At 39.0% G+C, this 18,766-nt stretch overlaps 1 protein-coding gene across 1 annotated transcript in view; it reads left to right on the top strand.

The window, feature by feature from the left end:
• Window positions 1-4,011: 4,011 nt before the first annotated feature.
• The window catches only part of LOC125271856 (complement C3-like), a 34,539-nt gene continuing 19,784 nt past the window's right edge, over window positions 4,012-18,766 (top strand). The window contains exons 1-15 of the mRNA XM_048196132.1: window positions 4,012-4,802; window positions 9,879-10,071; window positions 10,155-10,323; window positions 10,489-10,562; window positions 11,625-11,713; window positions 11,936-12,018; window positions 12,119-12,206; window positions 16,602-16,704; window positions 16,838-16,958; window positions 17,051-17,166; window positions 17,293-17,439; window positions 17,533-17,736; window positions 17,869-18,060; window positions 18,203-18,355; window positions 18,424-18,553. Of these exons, the coding sequence (XP_048052089.1) occupies window positions 4,732-4,802; window positions 9,879-10,071; window positions 10,155-10,323; window positions 10,489-10,562; window positions 11,625-11,713; window positions 11,936-12,018; window positions 12,119-12,206; window positions 16,602-16,704; window positions 16,838-16,958; window positions 17,051-17,166; window positions 17,293-17,439; window positions 17,533-17,736; window positions 17,869-18,060; window positions 18,203-18,355; window positions 18,424-18,553 (1,933 nt within the window). The 5' untranslated portion in view covers window positions 4,012-4,731. The remainder of the gene's footprint in view (window positions 4,803-9,878; window positions 10,072-10,154; window positions 10,324-10,488; window positions 10,563-11,624; window positions 11,714-11,935; window positions 12,019-12,118; window positions 12,207-16,601; window positions 16,705-16,837; window positions 16,959-17,050; window positions 17,167-17,292; window positions 17,440-17,532; window positions 17,737-17,868; window positions 18,061-18,202; window positions 18,356-18,423; window positions 18,554-18,766) is intronic.

The following is an 18,766-nucleotide window of genomic DNA, read 5'->3' as shown; positions in this document are numbered from 1 at the left end:
TACTTTGGACACGGGCTCTTGTTTGTTAGATACGATCGTATACAGCTTTACAACATAAAGGCTGCTCAGATTGCATCCTTTCTTGAAGAACGATGACAGAGAGCAGATCATTCAGAAGAAATGTGAAGTGTTTTTTTGTTTTGCAATGGACACTCATCCCTGATAGCACACGTACATCTCGGAGACGTCTATTTGATGTGCGTGTTTACGTCTGGAAGACGTATTATTTAGGGTGTTTGCTCATCTGGAATACGTCTATAGGACGTATCCTGTCAGATGTCAAATAGACGTTTAGAAGACGTCTTTAAGATGTTTATGATTTAGAATGTATGTAAAACTGACATCTTAAAGACGTCTATTAGATGTTTGTAAACAGCAGATGCTTTCCAGATGAAGTGATCTTTAACAGACGTCTTGCAGACGTACGTGTGCTATCTGGGATATTTTACCCAAGTGCCACAGATTGGATTCATCTCGCGATCTCTATTTCATTATAAAGGTATGAAGTCCCATTTGATTTTCCATGTTGTTATTTGCACACCCAACACTACTGGTGTTGGAGCATCTACATCTTAAAGAAACACTGTAGATTGACAGTAAACTTTTAGAACGTTCTGATGATAAAACTGATCTTCATTAATATTTTAGATAGTATCTAGATAGATAGCTCCTTTGCTTGCTAACATGGTCACGTCGAGTTAGGCGGGCGTGGTTTCAGCAACCAGTCATATCAGCTCAAACCACTTCCCCGCCTCTTTACCCATTTTCAGTTATCCGGGAGTGACGTGCGGTGACGCGCAGCTAAGATGGCCGCAGCCTCATTAAGGGCCGTTACACAGTCAACGCGAGAAACGCGAGCAAGCAACGCGAGCGATGCGAGCGACGCGCTCCCTTTCATAGTCTAAACAGTGGACGCAAGCGTCACGGGCGATACGTGTATGCAATACACCGCTCACGCAACAGGGGGTAGTGGAGTCGGGTGATATTAGTAGAGTCGGGTCACGTGATATTCAGATCAAAATGGCAACTGAAGAGGAGTGTATTCTGTTGCTGATTTTACATCGGCGGCAACAAAGGCAACGCAGAGATAGACGGTGTGTTCGCCCTTTAAATCAAAAAAGAGATCAGGATGAATACGTATAAGTTCGCATAATTTTTCCTCTTCGCCCGCCATTGTATTCAAACTTTCTTCTTCTGTAAACACAATATACTTGAATTAATGTACAATACTTGCAATGTCGCCCCCACCGACAACGCATAGTATTGCGTGCATCGGCGCGTCGCGTATCAAAAACTAGGACGACACATTTGGCTACGCACCGACGCATAATGGCGGCCGAAGCGTAACGATGCGTAGCCTCGGGGACGCGTATGCGTACATATGCGTTGACTATGAAACGGCCCTTACGCTTCAAAACTGCTGTTCAGAACTCTATGGGTGACGTCACGGACGCTACGTCTATATTTTTTTTACAGTCTATAGACCAATTTGGTGTTTGCAAACAGCGATGACGTTTTTTATGGGCGGAGCCTACCTGGTTGCAGAAAATGATAGTTGAGCAGTAGCAGTCTATGGAAGCCACGAAATAAAAGAATAAAAAAAAGTTAATTTCGAGTTTATGTCTCAGAATTCTGACTTTTATTTCTCGCAAACCTGAGTTTATATCTCACATTTCTTTCAAAGAAAAACAGAATTGTGATATATAGCCTACTCGTTATCCTGTCTTTTCTGAATTGCAATTTATCCCGCAATTCTGACTTTTTCCCCCTCAGAATTGTAAAATAAACTCACAATTGCGAGTTATAATGGCCGAACTGGGAGTCATAAACACGCAAATGCAAGAAAAAAAGGCAGAATTGTGAAATAAAAATTTTATAGACTATGTTTAAAAGTTATCTATGTAAAATGTTATAGGTTTAAATATTATTTCATGCTGTAACTGCTATGTATGTATGTCCTCTGAACTGCATATGTGAATATTATGTAGACTTATGCTGCGTTCACACCGAACGCGTCTGGGGCGTCTGATTTACATGTTAAGTCAATGTAAACGCGCGTCTAGGTGTCCTGCGGCGCGAATCAAGCGTCTAGCGCGGCGCGAATTGAGCGTTCACGCGGCTGACGCGCGAATTGAGCGTCTGACGCCCAAACGCCCGAGTTGAAAAATCTGAACTTTGGCGTAAATTCGCGGCGCGTTAACCAATCAGGGACTCTGCTTTGGTAGTAACGTGTTTATGATGTGATCAGTGGTGGAGACCAGAACAAAGATGTCGCTGTGTGTGTGTGGCCACCCTGAGCTCTATGATGTCTCATTATATTTTTATCGAGACAGGAATAAAAAGGACCTTGCCTGGAAGAGAATAAGCGAAGAAAACGGACAATCTGGTTAGATGTAAAACTTTTTGCATGATTTTAGCCGTTGATAGCCCACCTTCTAGCTAGCAAAAGTCGGCCGGCATAACCGAGTTAAATTGCCGAGCAGGTTTCCAACTGACGAGATTATAGTTGCGTCCCAAATGACGCACTATACACTATGCACTTATACACTATGTACTTGTGCACTATGCACTCATCCATGTAGTGCGTGAATTGTATGAGGTTATTTTGTCATTTAACAACGGAGTCCGATCCTCCCTTCCCCTCTGCTACGTAATTAAAGCTGCGACAGTTGAGTGCACGAAGTGTCCAACATTCCACACTTCGTTTTTTCCGTTAATTTAGTGCACCATCCGGGTATTTAAAGTGCACTTTTTCTTTTTGGAATTTTCAGTGTGAACGCACTACTGCACTATTTTACTTAAAAACGTCATAGAATAGTGCACAAGTACGCGAATTGGGACGCACCTTATGTGTTTATTCAGAGGATCTGTGCAGAAAGAGATGAAAGCCCCTCCCATGACGCAAATTCGCGTCTGAACACACTTTGTTTAGACGCGCGAATTGAGCGAATTTTACGCGCGTCTGAAGCGTCTGACTTCAAAATGTTCAAGCGTCCAACTAGACGCGTCTGGCGCGAATTTGACGCCCCAGACGCGTTCGGTGTGAACGCAGCATTACTGTTTACTTCAAATTCCTGCTTTAATAGTAGACTAATCCTTGCAGGTGTCATCAGTCCAGTCTGTGAAACGTCTCAGTTTAGCTTCAAAGGACGTTTTCAACGATGGTTTTCTTTAAAAATGAAGACTATATTTTTTGCATTCCGATTCCAACATCCAGAGGCACAACAAAACGTTTTTCTCTTATTCTGTGGATTTTGCACATTTTCCTCCAATTGCTACCGCTATTTTTCTGCAACCACTATGCGCGCGCAGCTGCAAGTGACGTAATTGTGACGTCTGCTCCAAAGAGGTCTATGGTGAGGAGTCACAGCAATTGCGTCATACCGCGTTACCCTCGGTTTCCGGTTTTATTTTGTAGAAACCATGGAAACACCAAAGACGCTTTAATATTTACATGTTTTAATAGACAAGGGAACAACTGTTTTGATATATTTATAGACAGAAAACTAATTATTGTTATAGCTCAACACGTTTAGTCTTATTGTTTAAATCTAATTTTCTTGATTTTTTGCGAGTACCATGCTTTACCATGCCTCAGAGAAAAACAATATTTTGTGAAGTAGTTAACATAGCATAATCAGATGCAGCTTTATTTTTAGTAACAGTAATACAGCATTTTCTCCATCATACAATACCTTTTAAAATTAATTGCATGCCATTTATCAACACAAGCCATACAGCATTTAATATGATATTCTAAAAACGATCTATCTTACTGCAGTGTGTCTAGCAATTGTTTTCCACCGGCTGTGAGGTGGAGACCACATGTCCCAAGATTCCACGCTCAAACTTGCCGTCATCAAGCGACGCCTTTGTTTTGAATAGGCCTCTAGCGGACAGAAAATCGTACATATTGCACCTTTAAATAACGTCCAGTGTTGTACAATAGCCTATTGTCTCCAGATAGAAGTACTGGTAGGGTTATTTAGTAATCTCTTAACTTTCTTGTCCTATGTCCCATCCACAGACTACAACTATGAATGAAGAACTTTGAAACATCCATCCGTTCTCCAAACTGCTTGTCCTGTAGGGTTGCTGGAGTCCATTACTAGCATCTCGGGCTGAAGGCAGGGAAAAACTGTATGGATGGCCAATCCATCACAGGGCTGATTTGGAGCATTTAAACCTCATTTACACAAAAGCACATGTGATGTACATCTTTGGCATATTTTCATGGCTATATAGCTACTGTTCAAGAGTTCTTTCGACTTGTCAAAGATCAACAGAGCAGCAGCCAATTTACCAAAGGTTGAATTTACACAACAGGTTTTTGCAGGTCATTTACAAGAAATCTGAATTTGGCTGCTATTAACTCTTCAAATCGAATTGTTCAGAGTCTATTTGTTAAAGGAATTCAACAGATTTAATTTATATTTGATTTATAAAATATAGGAAAATAAAAACCAGTTATTTGTGTAGCACATTGGAGATTCGTAAAGATCTCATAAGGATGTGAAAAGTTAACGGCAGTCAAACATAAATATTACTTGCTATACGGTTAGATTGTAGATTGGTGAACTGAAGTGTCAATTTATTTATAAAATGAATGCAAACAAATAGAGAGAGAGAGAGAGAGAGAAGCAGTTTGAACTTTGAGGGGTGGTGGGGGCGGGTATAAATCTGAGCTGCTGCAGGTTCACAGACATTCACACAGGAAAGGACACAGACAAGATGGACGTCAAGCTTCTGTGGCTGCCTGTTGTTCTTCTCTCCTCACCCCTCCTCACTCTTTGTGACCCGCTGTGAGTATTAAACACACCATTTTTCATAGAGTTACACAGCAAAATCCCCAGTGTTAAATGAACACCCCTCAGTGTACATATGTGTCCACACTACAGGGTGTTAAAATAACACTGAATCAGTGTTGAAGTTAATGAGATAATTAAGTGATTATAAAAATACCCCAATATGTTTGCAGATATTTAGGAAACATGCTAAGTTCACCTGCTTGTTTCTCAGAAAAACATTGCTACAGCCAGACATTCTACTTTGAAATGTGCGTTCCGTGTCGGAATGTCTGTCTTTGTTTTGGTCTGTGTGAAACCATGTGCTGCCAGTATATCCAATAGTATTTCGACATCACATGTTGCCAGTTGGCAGAAAACATTGAATGAATGAATGAATGAGGCATTTATATAGCGCTTTCCTATGTACTACTGTACACCCAAAGCGCTTTACAATCATATCAGGGGTCTCTCCACATCCACCACCAGTGTGCAGCATCCACTTGGATGATGCGACGGCAGCCACAGTACAACGGCGCCAGTGCGCTCACCACACACCAGCTGTAGGTGGAGAGGAGAGAGAGTGTGAAAGAGCCAATTCAATGGATGGGGATTATTAGGAGGCCATGATTGGTATGGGCCTATGGAGGGAATTTGGCCAGGACACCGGGGTTACACCCCTACTCTTTACGAGAAGTGCCATGGGATTTTTAATGACCACAGAGAGTCAGGACCTCGGTTTAACGTCTCATCCGAAGGACGGTGCTTGTTACAGTACAGTGTCCCCGTCACTATACTGGGGCGTTAGGACCCACACAGACCACAGGGTGAGCACCCCCTGCTGGCCTCACTAACACCTCTTCCAGCAGCTACCTGGTTTTTCCAGGAGGCCTCCCATCCAGGTACTAACCAGGCTCAGCCCTGCTTAGCTTCAGTGGGCAACCAGTCTTGGGCTACAGGGTGATATGGCTGCTGGCCATGCGTATTGCAGCCATGGAAACCAGCAAACAAACTGGGTCAGAGAACTGCAGATTCTACTTGACTTAAAAAGCCTCTGCATTCGTCTAAAAATCTCTACGAACAACAGCATAATAAAACACAGATAAATCAACTCATCAGCTTACAGTGTGTAAGTCTCCACAGCTTTCATTGTGAATTGTGCTCCCTCTTGTTGCGTGACCTCAAGTTGGCCACCCGCGTCTTTGAACGAGGGGCTGGGGCAAACAATATATTGAATTTGGACTGCAGTACCTATTTCGACCACTGGGTGTCATTCCTACATAGAGCCCCTTTAAGTGATGATTGACCATTAGTGGTGACACCTGATTCTAAAGATTCGCTGATGGAAAGTTTCATATGAAGTCACCATGATGGTGATCATTTGCTACTGCAAATGTGATCAACAAACACACTGTCACAGCAGCCAGAAAAAACAAATGGAAACACTAATCACCATTATGATGACTTCGAATGAAACACATTAGAGTTAAACCCCTGTTAATTCTCAATAACAACTTTTATAGATTTCTAATATAAATAAAGTCAATGTGGTTAGTAATAAGTGAAGCTGGTAATGCTGTTTGTGGAGTTGTTTAATCCTCCGTGGTTGAGATTTTGAGAGATTTAATGTCTTTCATCTACTGTTGATTTCATCTAAAGCCCGGGATACACTGCACATTTTTTGGCGGTCCTATGTTGTACGTTGAGAGAGGTTCAAAGACGGACGTTTTCCTGGTCTTGCGACCAAAGAGCCTACGATAATTTTCGGACAGTGTCAGAAATTCAGCATGATCAATGCAGTGTGTTTGCTGCTACGACCTATGTACTGACCAGCCATAAAAATGCTACATAAAAAATCAACGCGACATAACGCGCAAAATTTAAACCTGCTTACCTCAAGTTTATTTCCCTTCTTCTCTCGCCGCTTCCCTTTTTTGTGGAATTGCGCTCTCATGCTAATTTGCTCCTTTTGGTAAATCTGGCCCACTTTCCAGCCAATTTCGCTCTTTGTTCAGCAAGCTTAACCCTGTATCCTCATGCAACTACATCTCATTGCTGAGCTGCATAAATGCAATAAGCATATAACATGCTCACCCTTACAAAAAAAGAAGTATACTTCAAGTTCATTTTATCAAGTATAGCAGTTTTCATTTATATGCTGTTTAATGTTTGATGATCGCCTTATTTTATATTTGCGTGAGTTTTCTATCACTTGTTTCAGCTTCTTCTCCTGCGTTTTGATCCAGAGATGCTGTACTCTTTCAGAAGATGCGTAACAGTGCCTCCTACCGTGTAGCCTGAAAATTCAGTCAATGGCAAGGAAAGAGTGAAATAGAATAGAAGTAAATTACTATGTACACTACCAGTGGACTAGCCTACACAAAAAAATCAGGTGCTCAGAATTTCCGAATATATCTGTTTTCTTTATAAATCAATATTTTCAAACAATGTACTTTTATACGATACTTTTATAAATATACTTTTAAGTATATCTTGATCAAAAGACTGAGTCCAAGTAGGGCCAAATTAGACTTTTCTGTCAGTATAAGTCAAGTATATTTAAGTGCAATTTTAAGTATATTTCTCAGAAGTACATAAAGTATTATAAAAAGTAGACTGAAAGTATACTTTCTTATTTTTAGTTTAAAAAAGGTATACTAATAGCACACTTGAATAAACTTCTTTTTCGTAAGGGCAGGAATTCACTCTGAGCATTAAACAGGACTGTTAACATGACACATGAATTAACCTTGTGTGTGTCTACTTCATAAGAACCCGATAAAACAGACCATGCAAAATGCACAGTGATATAGCACAAGAAAGCTGTTTAATTATCTATAGATGTTCGTGCTGCAAACTGCTATAGTGAATGTAAACAGCCATCAGCAGTTGCAACATGGACCAAGTAGATAACGCTGTACTTATCAGCTTATGGTAGAACCATCAGCCTGCGCCATCTAGAGATTCATGACAGAACTATGTATATATTATATATATTACTGTATATTATATATCTGTAAATTTTAATAATATTTAATATTGTGCGCAATCTGTCACGCCCACTAGAGCCACATCAATAGGTCTTGTATGCGCTGAACACCTCTGAAGTATAGGTGCTGGTCATATAATTAGAATATCATCAAAAGTTGATTTATTTCACTAATTCCATTCAAAAAGTGAAACTTTTATATTGTATTCATTCATTACACACAGACTGATATATTACAAATGTTTATTTCTTTTAATTTTGATGATTATAACTGACAACTAAGGAAAATCCCAAATTCAGTATCTCAGAAAATTAGAATATTACTTAAGACCAATACAAAGAAAGGATTTTTAGAAATCTTGGCCAACTGAAAAGTATGAACATGAAAAGTATGAGCATGTACAGCACTCAATACTTAGTTGGGGCTCCTTTTGCGTGAATTACTGCAGCAGTGCGGCGTGGCATGGAGTCGATCAGTCTGTGGCACTGTTCAGGTGTTATGAGAGCCCAGGTTGCTCTGATAGTGGCCTTCAGCTCTTCTGCATTGTTGGGTCTGGCATATCGCATCTTCCTCTTCACAATACCCCATTGATTTTCTATGGGGTTAAGGTCAGGCGAGTTTGCTGGCCAATTAAGAACAGGGATACCATGGTCCTTAAACCAGGTACTGGTAGCTTTGGCACTGTGTGCAGGTGCCAAGTCCTGTTGGAAAATGAAATCTGCATCTCCATAAAGTTGGTCAGTAACAGGAAGCATGAAGTGCTCTAAAACTTCCTGGTATACGGCTGTGTTGACCTTGGACCTCAGAAAACACAGTGGACCAACACCAGCAGATGACATGGCACCCCAAACCATCACTGACTGTAGAAACTTTACACTGGACCTCAAGCAACGTGGATTGTGTGCCTCTCCTCTCTTCCTCCAGACTCTGGGACCCTGATTTCCAAAGGAAATGCAAAATTTACTTTCATCAGAGAACATAACTTTGGACCACTCAGCAGCAGTCCTTTTTGTCTTTAGCCCAGGCGAGATGCTTCTGACGCTGTCTGCTGTTCAAGAGTGGCTTGACACAAGGAATGCGACAGCTGAAACCCATGTCTTGCATACATCTGTGCGTAGTGGTTCTTGAAGCACTGACTCCAGCTGCAGTCCACTCTTTGTGAATCTCCCCCACATTTCTGAATGGGTTTTGTTTCACAATCCTCTCCAGGGTGCGGTTATCCCTATTGCTTGTACACTTTTTTCTACCACATCTTTTCCTTCCCTTCACCTCTCTATTAATGTGCTTGGACACAGAGCTCTGTGAACAGCCAGCCTCTTTTGCAATAACCTTTTGTGTCTTTCCCTCCTTGTGCAAGGTGTCAATGGTCATCTTTTGGACAACTGTCAAGTCAGCAGTCTTCCCCATGATTGTGTAGCCTACAGAACTAGACTGAGAGACCATTTAAAGGCCTTTGCAGGTGTTTTGAGTTAATTAGCTGATTAGAGTGTGGCACCAGGTGTCTTCAATATTGAACCTTTTCACAATATTCTAATTTTCTGAGATACTGAATTTGGGATTTTCAAAAGAAAAATTAGTTATCAGTTATAATCATCAAAATTTAAAAGACATAAACATTTGAAATATAACAGTCTGTGTGTAATGAATGAATATAATTTAATTTAATTTAATTTAATAAAATATAAGTTTCATTTTTTGAATGGAATTAGTGAAATAAATCAACTTTTTGATGATATTCTAATTATATGACCAGCACCTGTAAACAAACCCTGGAACATGAGCTGCTCCGGAGCAGGTTTTTGGAACCGAAAGTTGAAGTTATCCACCTACTTACCCTTAGACATACCTAGGTTTGTCACATCAACTGCTTTCAGGAAGTCCCCTTAACTCTGAACATCACAAAACAGGCTACAAAAACAACCAAAACAACAGCCAAAAAAAAAAAAAAGCAAACAGGAACAAATAATGAAAATAATAGGACAAATCAGCTGTATATTTTATTCATGCAGCAATGTATGATGCGAGCCATGGATGAGTTTTGATTGGTGGCTCCCAACATGCACTGCAACATTTCATGGATCATGCTCTGATTTGATCTCCTCAGGTTTGTTCTGTCAGCTCCTAATTTGCTGAGAGTGGGTTCCTCAGAGAATGTGTTTGTGGAGGCTCAGGATTACTCTGGAGGAAACCTGAACGTGAGGATCTCAGTAAAGAACTTCCCAAAGAAACAGGAGATACTCTTCAAAACAGTAATACTGACTGCAGACAACTATTATCAGATCCTTACAGATATAAAGGTGAGAGCTCCATAATTACAGTGATGTTTCATTCTCATTATTCTATTATCAGATATAATTCAGGCTGACTGATTGTTCTGCAGATTCCTGATGATCAGAACTTCTTCTCTAATGATCCTCTGGAGAAGCAGTATGTGTATCTACAAGCTCAATTTCCATCACACACTCTGGAGAAAGTGGTAATGGTCTCATTCCAGTCTGGATATATATTTGTACAGACAGACAAGCCCATCTACACGCCTGCTAGCACAGGTACGATTCAGTACTAAAAAGTAGGAAAAATATGTCCATTTTAAACATATTACATCAGCATGACATCATCCCGTTAATAAACTGACTGCTGCATGTATCAGGGTTTGAATCTGAGGAAGAAACATCAGAACTCATTTTCCACTTTTGCTTTGATCTCTTTTGCAGTTTTTTACAGGATTTTCTCTCTGACGCCCAACATGAAACCACACAGTCACTCTGCAATCACGGTGGAAATCATGGTACACACTTATAATAGAGCACAATGTTAGTACACACTGTTTTGCGGTGTGTATTTTGATCTTAACACCTTTTAACCTTATTATTTATTATTCTCAGGTTAGGTAAAGTAAGTCGAGTCTGGCCTAAATTATAAGCATTTTAAATTACTTACAATTTGGTCAGAAGACTCCTCTGTGGTACGTTCTTGTTCAAAGTCTTAAAACACTATAAATCAAGCTAAGGTAGGCAGCTTTTGTAATCAATTAAATTTCTTTTAATTGGTTACTTTTCTTTTATAATAAACAAAAATGTAAAGGCTAATAAAACTTAATCATTAAAGGTATAAAATACAGTAATCACTCTTGAGTCAAAGGTGTAGTCAGCTCTGGGCTTCCCATCTTCAGCTTGGGGTTTCTTGTCCTCAGCTCTGGGCTTCTAGGCGTCGGGGGTACTGACGTATCAGTATCCAAAGAGGCAATCAGCTCATCAGTCTTTTATACTCGTGTTGTTTATCACAGACGTTACGTTATCTTCTTGATTGACGTACGTTGTAACTTTCCCAAAGGTTCCAGACACTTCTCAAGGCCTCGCAGGTGCAAGCTGTCTGGCTTTTGTGTCCTTGGACTCCAGTAAACTCAGCCAAGATGGCTGATGTCCTTATAAGGTTCTAGGAGTAGAACCACAGTTCTCCATGTCCTTGAGCACACTCACATAGAACCACACACACTTCTGTGTGCTGCAGTCCAGCTCTGCTCCTCATAAACAGGCACACACACATAGCAATAACTGTACATCTCTGGCCATACAGTACAATACATTTCTTAGAAACAAACAAATATAAATAACAATAATATTATAAGCAATGCCTAATATTTAATACATTGGCCAAATGTGTAGCAACAGACATCCAAAACCTTAACAAGGAGGCAGGGTAATTGCATTTTCTTGATATAATAAACAACAACACACACACACACACATTCATTCATGACTTTTCAGCTGTAGTGAGTTTTGATTGGTGTATCAGTGCACTGATGATCTCAGCTGACACAGTGTTAATGCTGATTTCTCTGTTTCTTCAGAATCCAAAGGGTATCACAGTTTCAGCAGAAAAGATATATCCAGTGAAAGGCATGCAGTCTGGAAGATACAGCATCTCTGAGGTTTCCAGGTGTGTTTATGTGTGAAACACTATGATGACTGAACTTGCTCAACCTGAATGAACTTTGTTTAATTATTCATGATGTCTATCTCAGGATAGCAACTCTTGAATTTATCTACACACAACGCAACTAATTCTCATATATGTGATCTGTGTGATGAGATTAATTTGATCTCTTGTAAAATGCTTATTTGTAGTTTGTTTAAATGTTTTCAAATGTTTTTGTTTCAGTCTTGGTGTCTGGAAGGTGGTCACTCGGTACACAAACACTCCCCAGAAGACATTTACTGCTGACTTTGAGGTCAAAGAATATGGTAAGACGTGTGTCAACAAAAAAAAACATTTTGTGTAAATGCGTCAACTAAAAGAATGTATTTATTTGTTTGTGTGTCTTTTCTCTGGCTTGGTTTATAGTGCCTCCAACATTTGAAGTGATTTTAAAACTTTCTAAGTCATTCTACTTTGTGGATGATCAGAGCCTGACAGTCGACATTGAAGCCAAGTAAGACAGCCTATGTGCTGATTCATTGTATTGAAAATGAATCTGTGATGTGTGAACATCTATTTAAAATAAATTTATGTAAACTACAATATGTGCTTTGAGCAACCAAAACTTTTCTTGAGAGTTTGAGATAGCATAACTTCCAAAGTAATGAAGACATTTATTTATCTTAGTCTCAAAAGGCATATTTTTTTTGAGTTTGGTTATTCTCTAATTTACTGATAGTATGAATATGGTTTCAGTTGTGTTAGTCCCTTCTCAATAGATCTGCACTACACAATATTTGATAACACTTTTATTAATTAATACATTATGCTTAACATTAAAATTTTTGTAGGAGCCATTTATCGTATTGCAAAGATTTTGTTGTCCACTGAGTTGTGCGTTTGTAATGGGGAAGCCGAAGCACATGGAGCACTCGTTTCCTTTCCTCGCATCTTTGCTAAAATGTCTTTGAAACTGAAAAAAATAAATCACAGGCAAATTTTTTGAAAACATTTTTAATACACTGCGTGTTCTCCTCTTTCTTTTGCTGATCTGTACTTACAAATGAACATTCAGAGTTTTCACTGAGTTTTCTGAAGTTTACACTGAGTTTTCATTCGTCATTCTGGCTCATATCTCTCACAGGGGCTGGGCTAGCAGCGGTGTGTTCTCATTGGCTACTGAGTTTTTGATTGAGAGCTTCTTGACCTCTAGAAGTGAAGACGTCAATGTTGTGGTCATGAGAGTCTCTAAGCTTGGCTTCCAATTTCATTTTAGTGATACAAAGTTAGGAGTTTTTTTCTATATCTGTATTTATCTGCTGCTACTACTTTGTCAACATAAGCCTTTAGGAGCACGAGAGATTTAACGTGAGAGAAAATTAAAGTCTATTGAGGTTTAATTGTACATTACTGAATATAATACTGAAAATATTGTATAATGTCCAATGTTTTCGGAGAATATTTGTTTATTACTTAATATTCTTCTACATTGTAGGGTCTGATTAGGTTGTGCTGTTACATTTAAAGAGAATACTACTATCATATACATGTGAGTAATAAGCGTAAAGAAAGTCTCACTCCAACCAGGTAATCAAGTTGGCAACCCTGCAATCACACTACTCATTGTTAGCATATGCACTTATACCATCACAATTAGCCAAATATCACTTAATTCTGAAGAATTCAAACAATATGAGAATTACAATTGTGGCTTTCTGTCAGATGGTACAGACCTCAAAGGGCATTTCAAAAAGAGTGTTCTTGTTGCCAATTGTTTTTATCATGCTGGTTATTTTATTTAGTTAACATTATCATCTAACGTTTAAAATTGGAAACATTTTTAACAATCATCAACAGTTTCAATTGTGACTTTTATAAAACAAGTTGAATAAATGTAATTGAAATATAAATTAATTTAAATAAAGTTACATTCTTTGTTACTACAGCACATACACAAGTATTAAAGTGAAAGAAATTATGTTGTGACAGGAAAGACCAGAATCCACAAAACACTAACTGCATACTATACATGTAATGCACAATATTCTCATGATATACATTAAACTGCACAAGAACATATACAGAATACATGTTTAAAATTCATAGATATTTTAAATGATTCAATGATCCTGAAATGATGAAAAGTAACAAAACAGTGACTGTATGGGTACTGGTGGTTATGGAGTGCAATATCAGTCTATACTGGGATAGTCCACCCAAAAAAATCTCTCTTCATTTACTCACCTTCATGCCATCCCAGATCATTTTTCTTTCTTCACATAAACTCAAACAAAGATTTTTAAGGAAATAATCCATCTTTGTTAATATAATACAAGTGGATTGTAACCAATGCACGTATCACAAATGGCCAGAAGCAATTACTAATAGTTAAAACAGGTTAAATTATTAGTATTTTAAAAAAATACTAATAATTTAAACTTGAATAGGTGTGTTTCCATCAAGTTTATTCGAGTGGACGACGGTGGTATTGGTAACCTAGTAACCAACAGTTAACACCATCAGTGGAAACAGTAGTGATCGTGAATGAGTCGGCTCAATGAGCCAGCTCCTTTAAGTGAATTGTGAGAGTCGGTTCCCGTCTGAGAGTCATTTTCCCTTTTTTTTATCTATACAAGACAGAATAATATGATTATCCTTTCGCTACACTGCTCAGCCACACGTCAAGTTGTCACTAACTGAATGTTATTTTGATATGTATGTGGGTGCGATCACGTGTGATGACATTACGCTCTAGATTTGTCGCACAGATGCACAGTAGGCTACACGTTAACATTCAGTCACTGCATGGAGTCCGTGTGCCCAGGTGAAAAAAAAAGTACATTTCTATAATGTACTTATAGTGCTCTGTTTTCGTGCACTAATTTTGTACTTAATATACTAAAAAATCTTCTTTAGTACTTATTAAGATAATCTTAAGAACATCTTAGTGTACTTAACGGTGCTATTTTGAGACACCATGAAACTTAATGTGTATTTAGATACTACTTATAGTTCATTTGAACCCATAGTGTACTACAAGTGGTAACTAAATATATTTTTTAAAAATAGAGATAGTATATTAAAAGCACATTTAAGTTCATATTTCATGGTGTCTCAAAATAGCACAGTTGACACTTAGATGTTCTTAAGAAAATGGAAAAAAATCACTGATTTTGACTGAATAAGTTTTGAAGCATTTTTAATTTGCTGGTCTTTGTAACCTCTAGGTAACACCAGCAAAAGTCAATTCTGTCAATTCAGTCATTGTCACCATTCAGTTTTTACAGCAGAATGTACAGGTGCTGGTCATATAATTAGAATATCATCAAAAAGTTGATTTATTTCACTAATTCCATTCAAAAAGTGAAACTTGTATATTATATTCATTCATTACACACAGACTGATATATTTCAAATGTTTATTTCTTTTCATTTTGATGATTATAACTGACAACTAAGGAAAATCCCAAATTCAGTATCAGAAAATTAGAATATTACTTAAGACCAATACAAAGAAAGGATTTTTAGAAATCTTGGCCAACTGAAAAGTATGAACATGAAAAGTATGAGCATGTACAGCACTCAATACTTAGTTGGGGCTCCTTTTGCCTGAATTACTGCAGCAATCCGGCGTGGCATGGAGTCGATCAGTCTGTGGCACTGTTCAGGTGTTATGAGAGCCCAGGTTGCTCTGAGTGGCCTTCAGCTCTTCTGCATTGTTGGGTCTGGCATATCGCATCTTCCTCTTCACAATACCCCATAGATTTTCTATGGGGTTAAGGTCAGGCGAGTTTGCTGGCCAATTAAGAACAGGGATACCATGGTCCTTAAACCAGGTACTGGTAGCTTTGGCACTGTTTGCAGGTGCCAAGTCCTGTTGGAAAATGAAATCTGCATCTCCATAAAGTTGGTCAGTAGCAGGAAGCATGAAGTGCTCTAAAACTTCCTGGTATACGGCTGTGTTGACCTTGGACCTCAGAAAACACAGTGGACTAACACCAGCAGATGACATGGCACCCCAAACCATCACTGACTGTAGAAACTTTACACTGGACCTCAAGCAACGTGGATTGTGTGCCTCTCCTCTCTTCCTCCAGACTCTGGGACCCTGATTTCCAAAGGAAATGCAAAATTTACTTTCATCAGAGAACATAACTTTGGACCACTCAGCAGCAGCCCAGTCCTTTTTGTCTTTAGCTGCTTCTGACGCTGTCTTTTGTTCAAGAGTGGCTTGACACAAGGAATGCGACAGCTGAAACCCATGTCTTGCATACGTCTGTGCGTAGTGGTTCTTGAAGCACTGACTCCAGCTGCAGTCCACTCTTTGTGAATCTCCCCCACATTTCTGAATGGGTTTTGTTTCACAATCCTCTCCAGGGTGCGGTTATCCCTATTGCTTGTACACTTTTTTCTACCACATCTTTTCCTTCCCTTCGCCTCTCTATTAATGTGCTTGGACACAGAGCTCTGTGAACAGCCAGCCTCTTTTGCAATGACCTTTTGTGTCTTGCCCTCCTTGTGCAAGGTGTCAATGGTCGTCTTTTGGACAACTGTCAAGTCAGCAGTCTTCCCCATGATTGTGTAGCCTACAGAACTAGACTGACAGACCATTTAAAGGCCTTTGCAGGTGTTTTGAGTTAATTAGCTGATTAGAGTGTGGCACCAGGTGTCTTCAATATTGAACCTTTTCACAATATTTTAATTTTTCTGAGATACTGAATTTGGGATTTCCTTAGTTGTCAGTTATAATCATCAAAATGAAAAGAAATAAACATTTGAAATATATCAGTCTGTGTGTAATGAATGAATATAATATACAAGTTTCACTTTTTGAATGGAATTAGTGAAATAAATCAACTTTTTGATGATATTCTAATTATATGACCAGCACCTGTATGTGCTTTTATAGGTACCTGTTTGGAGAGAAGGTGGAAGGAAGAGCGTTTGTGGTGTTTGGTGTGATGGACGGTGAAAAGAAAACAAGTATTCCTACTTCTCTACAAAATGTTCAGGTGAGGGAAATTAAACAGTTTACAAGTTGGGATCAATCTAATTTCTCTTCACCTAGAGGATGACTTAAATAGAAATTAAAAAGCTTTTCACTGCATCTTGTAGACTGATGTTGTCTTTCTCATATATGAATAGATAATGAAAGGAGAAGGTACTGCAGAACTGACCAGGGAGATGATCACTAAGACCTTTAGAAACATTAACCAGCTGGTTGGACAATCAATCTATGTTTCAGTCAGTCTTTTAACGGAAAGCGGTAAGACTCAACAGATACTATACATCCGTGTACACATTTACATGCATATATGCAAGTGTATATGAGAGGCTGATCGTGTGTGTGTGTTTCAGGCAGTGAAATGGTGGAAGCAGAAAGGAGAGGCATTCCGATTGTGACATCACCGTACAACATCCATTTTAAAAAAACACCACAATTCTTCAAACCTGGAATGCCGTTCAGTGTTTCGGTATAAAACACTGACTTTACGAACCTGAAGAGTTATAGGAACTGAGGAACAATTTTAACAATATATTACTAAACATGATGATGGCTAATGTTTTTTTTTTTTTTTTTGGTCTTGGTTTTATAAAAGGTCTATGTTACAAATCCTGACCAGACCCCTGCTGAAAATGTGGAAGTGGAGGTCAATCCTGGAGCGGTCAGTGGTCAAACAAGAGCCAATGGCATTGCAAAAGTAATCGTCAACACTGTAGGAGGATCTTCCAGGCTGGAGATCACTGTAAGACAGAATACATGATGTAGAACAAGCTATTTGTTTACAGTAATTTGTAGTTGCTTTGAATCAACAGAAATATTTATTTATTAATTTCAGGCTAAAACCAAAGATCCGCAATTAAGTGATGGACAGCAGGCAGTGAAGAGGATGACAGCTCTGGCCTACGTTCCCAAAGGCGACTCCAAGAATTACTTGCACATCAGCATTGATGCAGCAGAGCTTGAGATCGGTGATCAAATGCTAGTCAGTCTGAACACTGGACAAAGTCCAGGAGTTAAAGATCAAGATTATACATACATGGTAAAGATTAAGGTTATTTGTTATTCATTTGTACCACCAATGCATCAATTACATCAGTATTTGATTTCTACAACAGCTTGTGTTTGAAGCCGTACAAAGTGCTTTAGTCTTTTTTACTTTTCTCATTTTCAGATCTTGAGTAAAGGTCAGATTGTTCATGCAAACAGGTTTAAGGGGAGAGGACAACCTCTAGTGACTCTGTCTCTACCTGTAACCAAAGACATGGTGCCGTCCTTCCGCTTTGTGGCTTATTATCATGTAGGCTCATCTGAGGTGGTGTCGGATTCAGTCTGGGTCGACGTGAAGGACACGTGCATGGGAACAGTAAGTCAACAAATATACATATACATACTTGTTCTGGTGTTGGTTCCTCCTGCAGTGTGTGACTCAAACATCAGAACATATACATAGAATTGGTTGACGTGCTCATCAACTAGAGTTGATTCAGTGTCTCTTGTCTTAACAGCTCAAGCTTCAGGTGAAGGAGAAGATGAATACCTATGGCACAGGAGATGAGGTCATACTGCAGATAACTGGAGATCCTGGAGCTAGAGTTGGGCTGGTGGTGGTGAACAAGGCCACACATGTCCTTAACAAGAACAGACTCACTCAGACGAAGGTGAAGGTCCTTCATCAGCACCTCAGCAGCTTGTCATTAGCTTATAAATAATCTCTTTGCTGCTTTAGATCTGGGACGTCATAGAGAAGCATGACACCGGCTGTACGGCAGGAGGTGGGAGGGACAGTATGGAGGTTTTCAGTGATGCAGGTCTGATGTTTGAGTCACACAGTGCAGGAGGAACCAACACCAGAACAAGTATGTATATGTATATTTGTAATTTCTTCAATTTGAATAAAAATACCAGTATATTTTAATTTATATTTCATTAAAAATAATCCAGAGGTGCACTATCCATAAACATACAATTAAAAAAATTTACTACAATAGATTTAGACATTTGAGATGTTTAGTGGCAAATTCACTGAAGTTAAAGGATTAGTCCACTTTTAAATAAACTTTTCCTGATAA

The sequence above is a fragment of the Megalobrama amblycephala genome, linkage group LG7, assembly GCF_018812025.1.
Source record: "Megalobrama amblycephala isolate DHTTF-2021 linkage group LG7, ASM1881202v1, whole genome shotgun sequence".
Taxonomy (NCBI): Eukaryota; Metazoa; Chordata; class Actinopteri; order Cypriniformes; family Xenocyprididae; genus Megalobrama; species Megalobrama amblycephala.
This window is presented reverse-complemented; position numbering and strand designations above follow the sequence as displayed.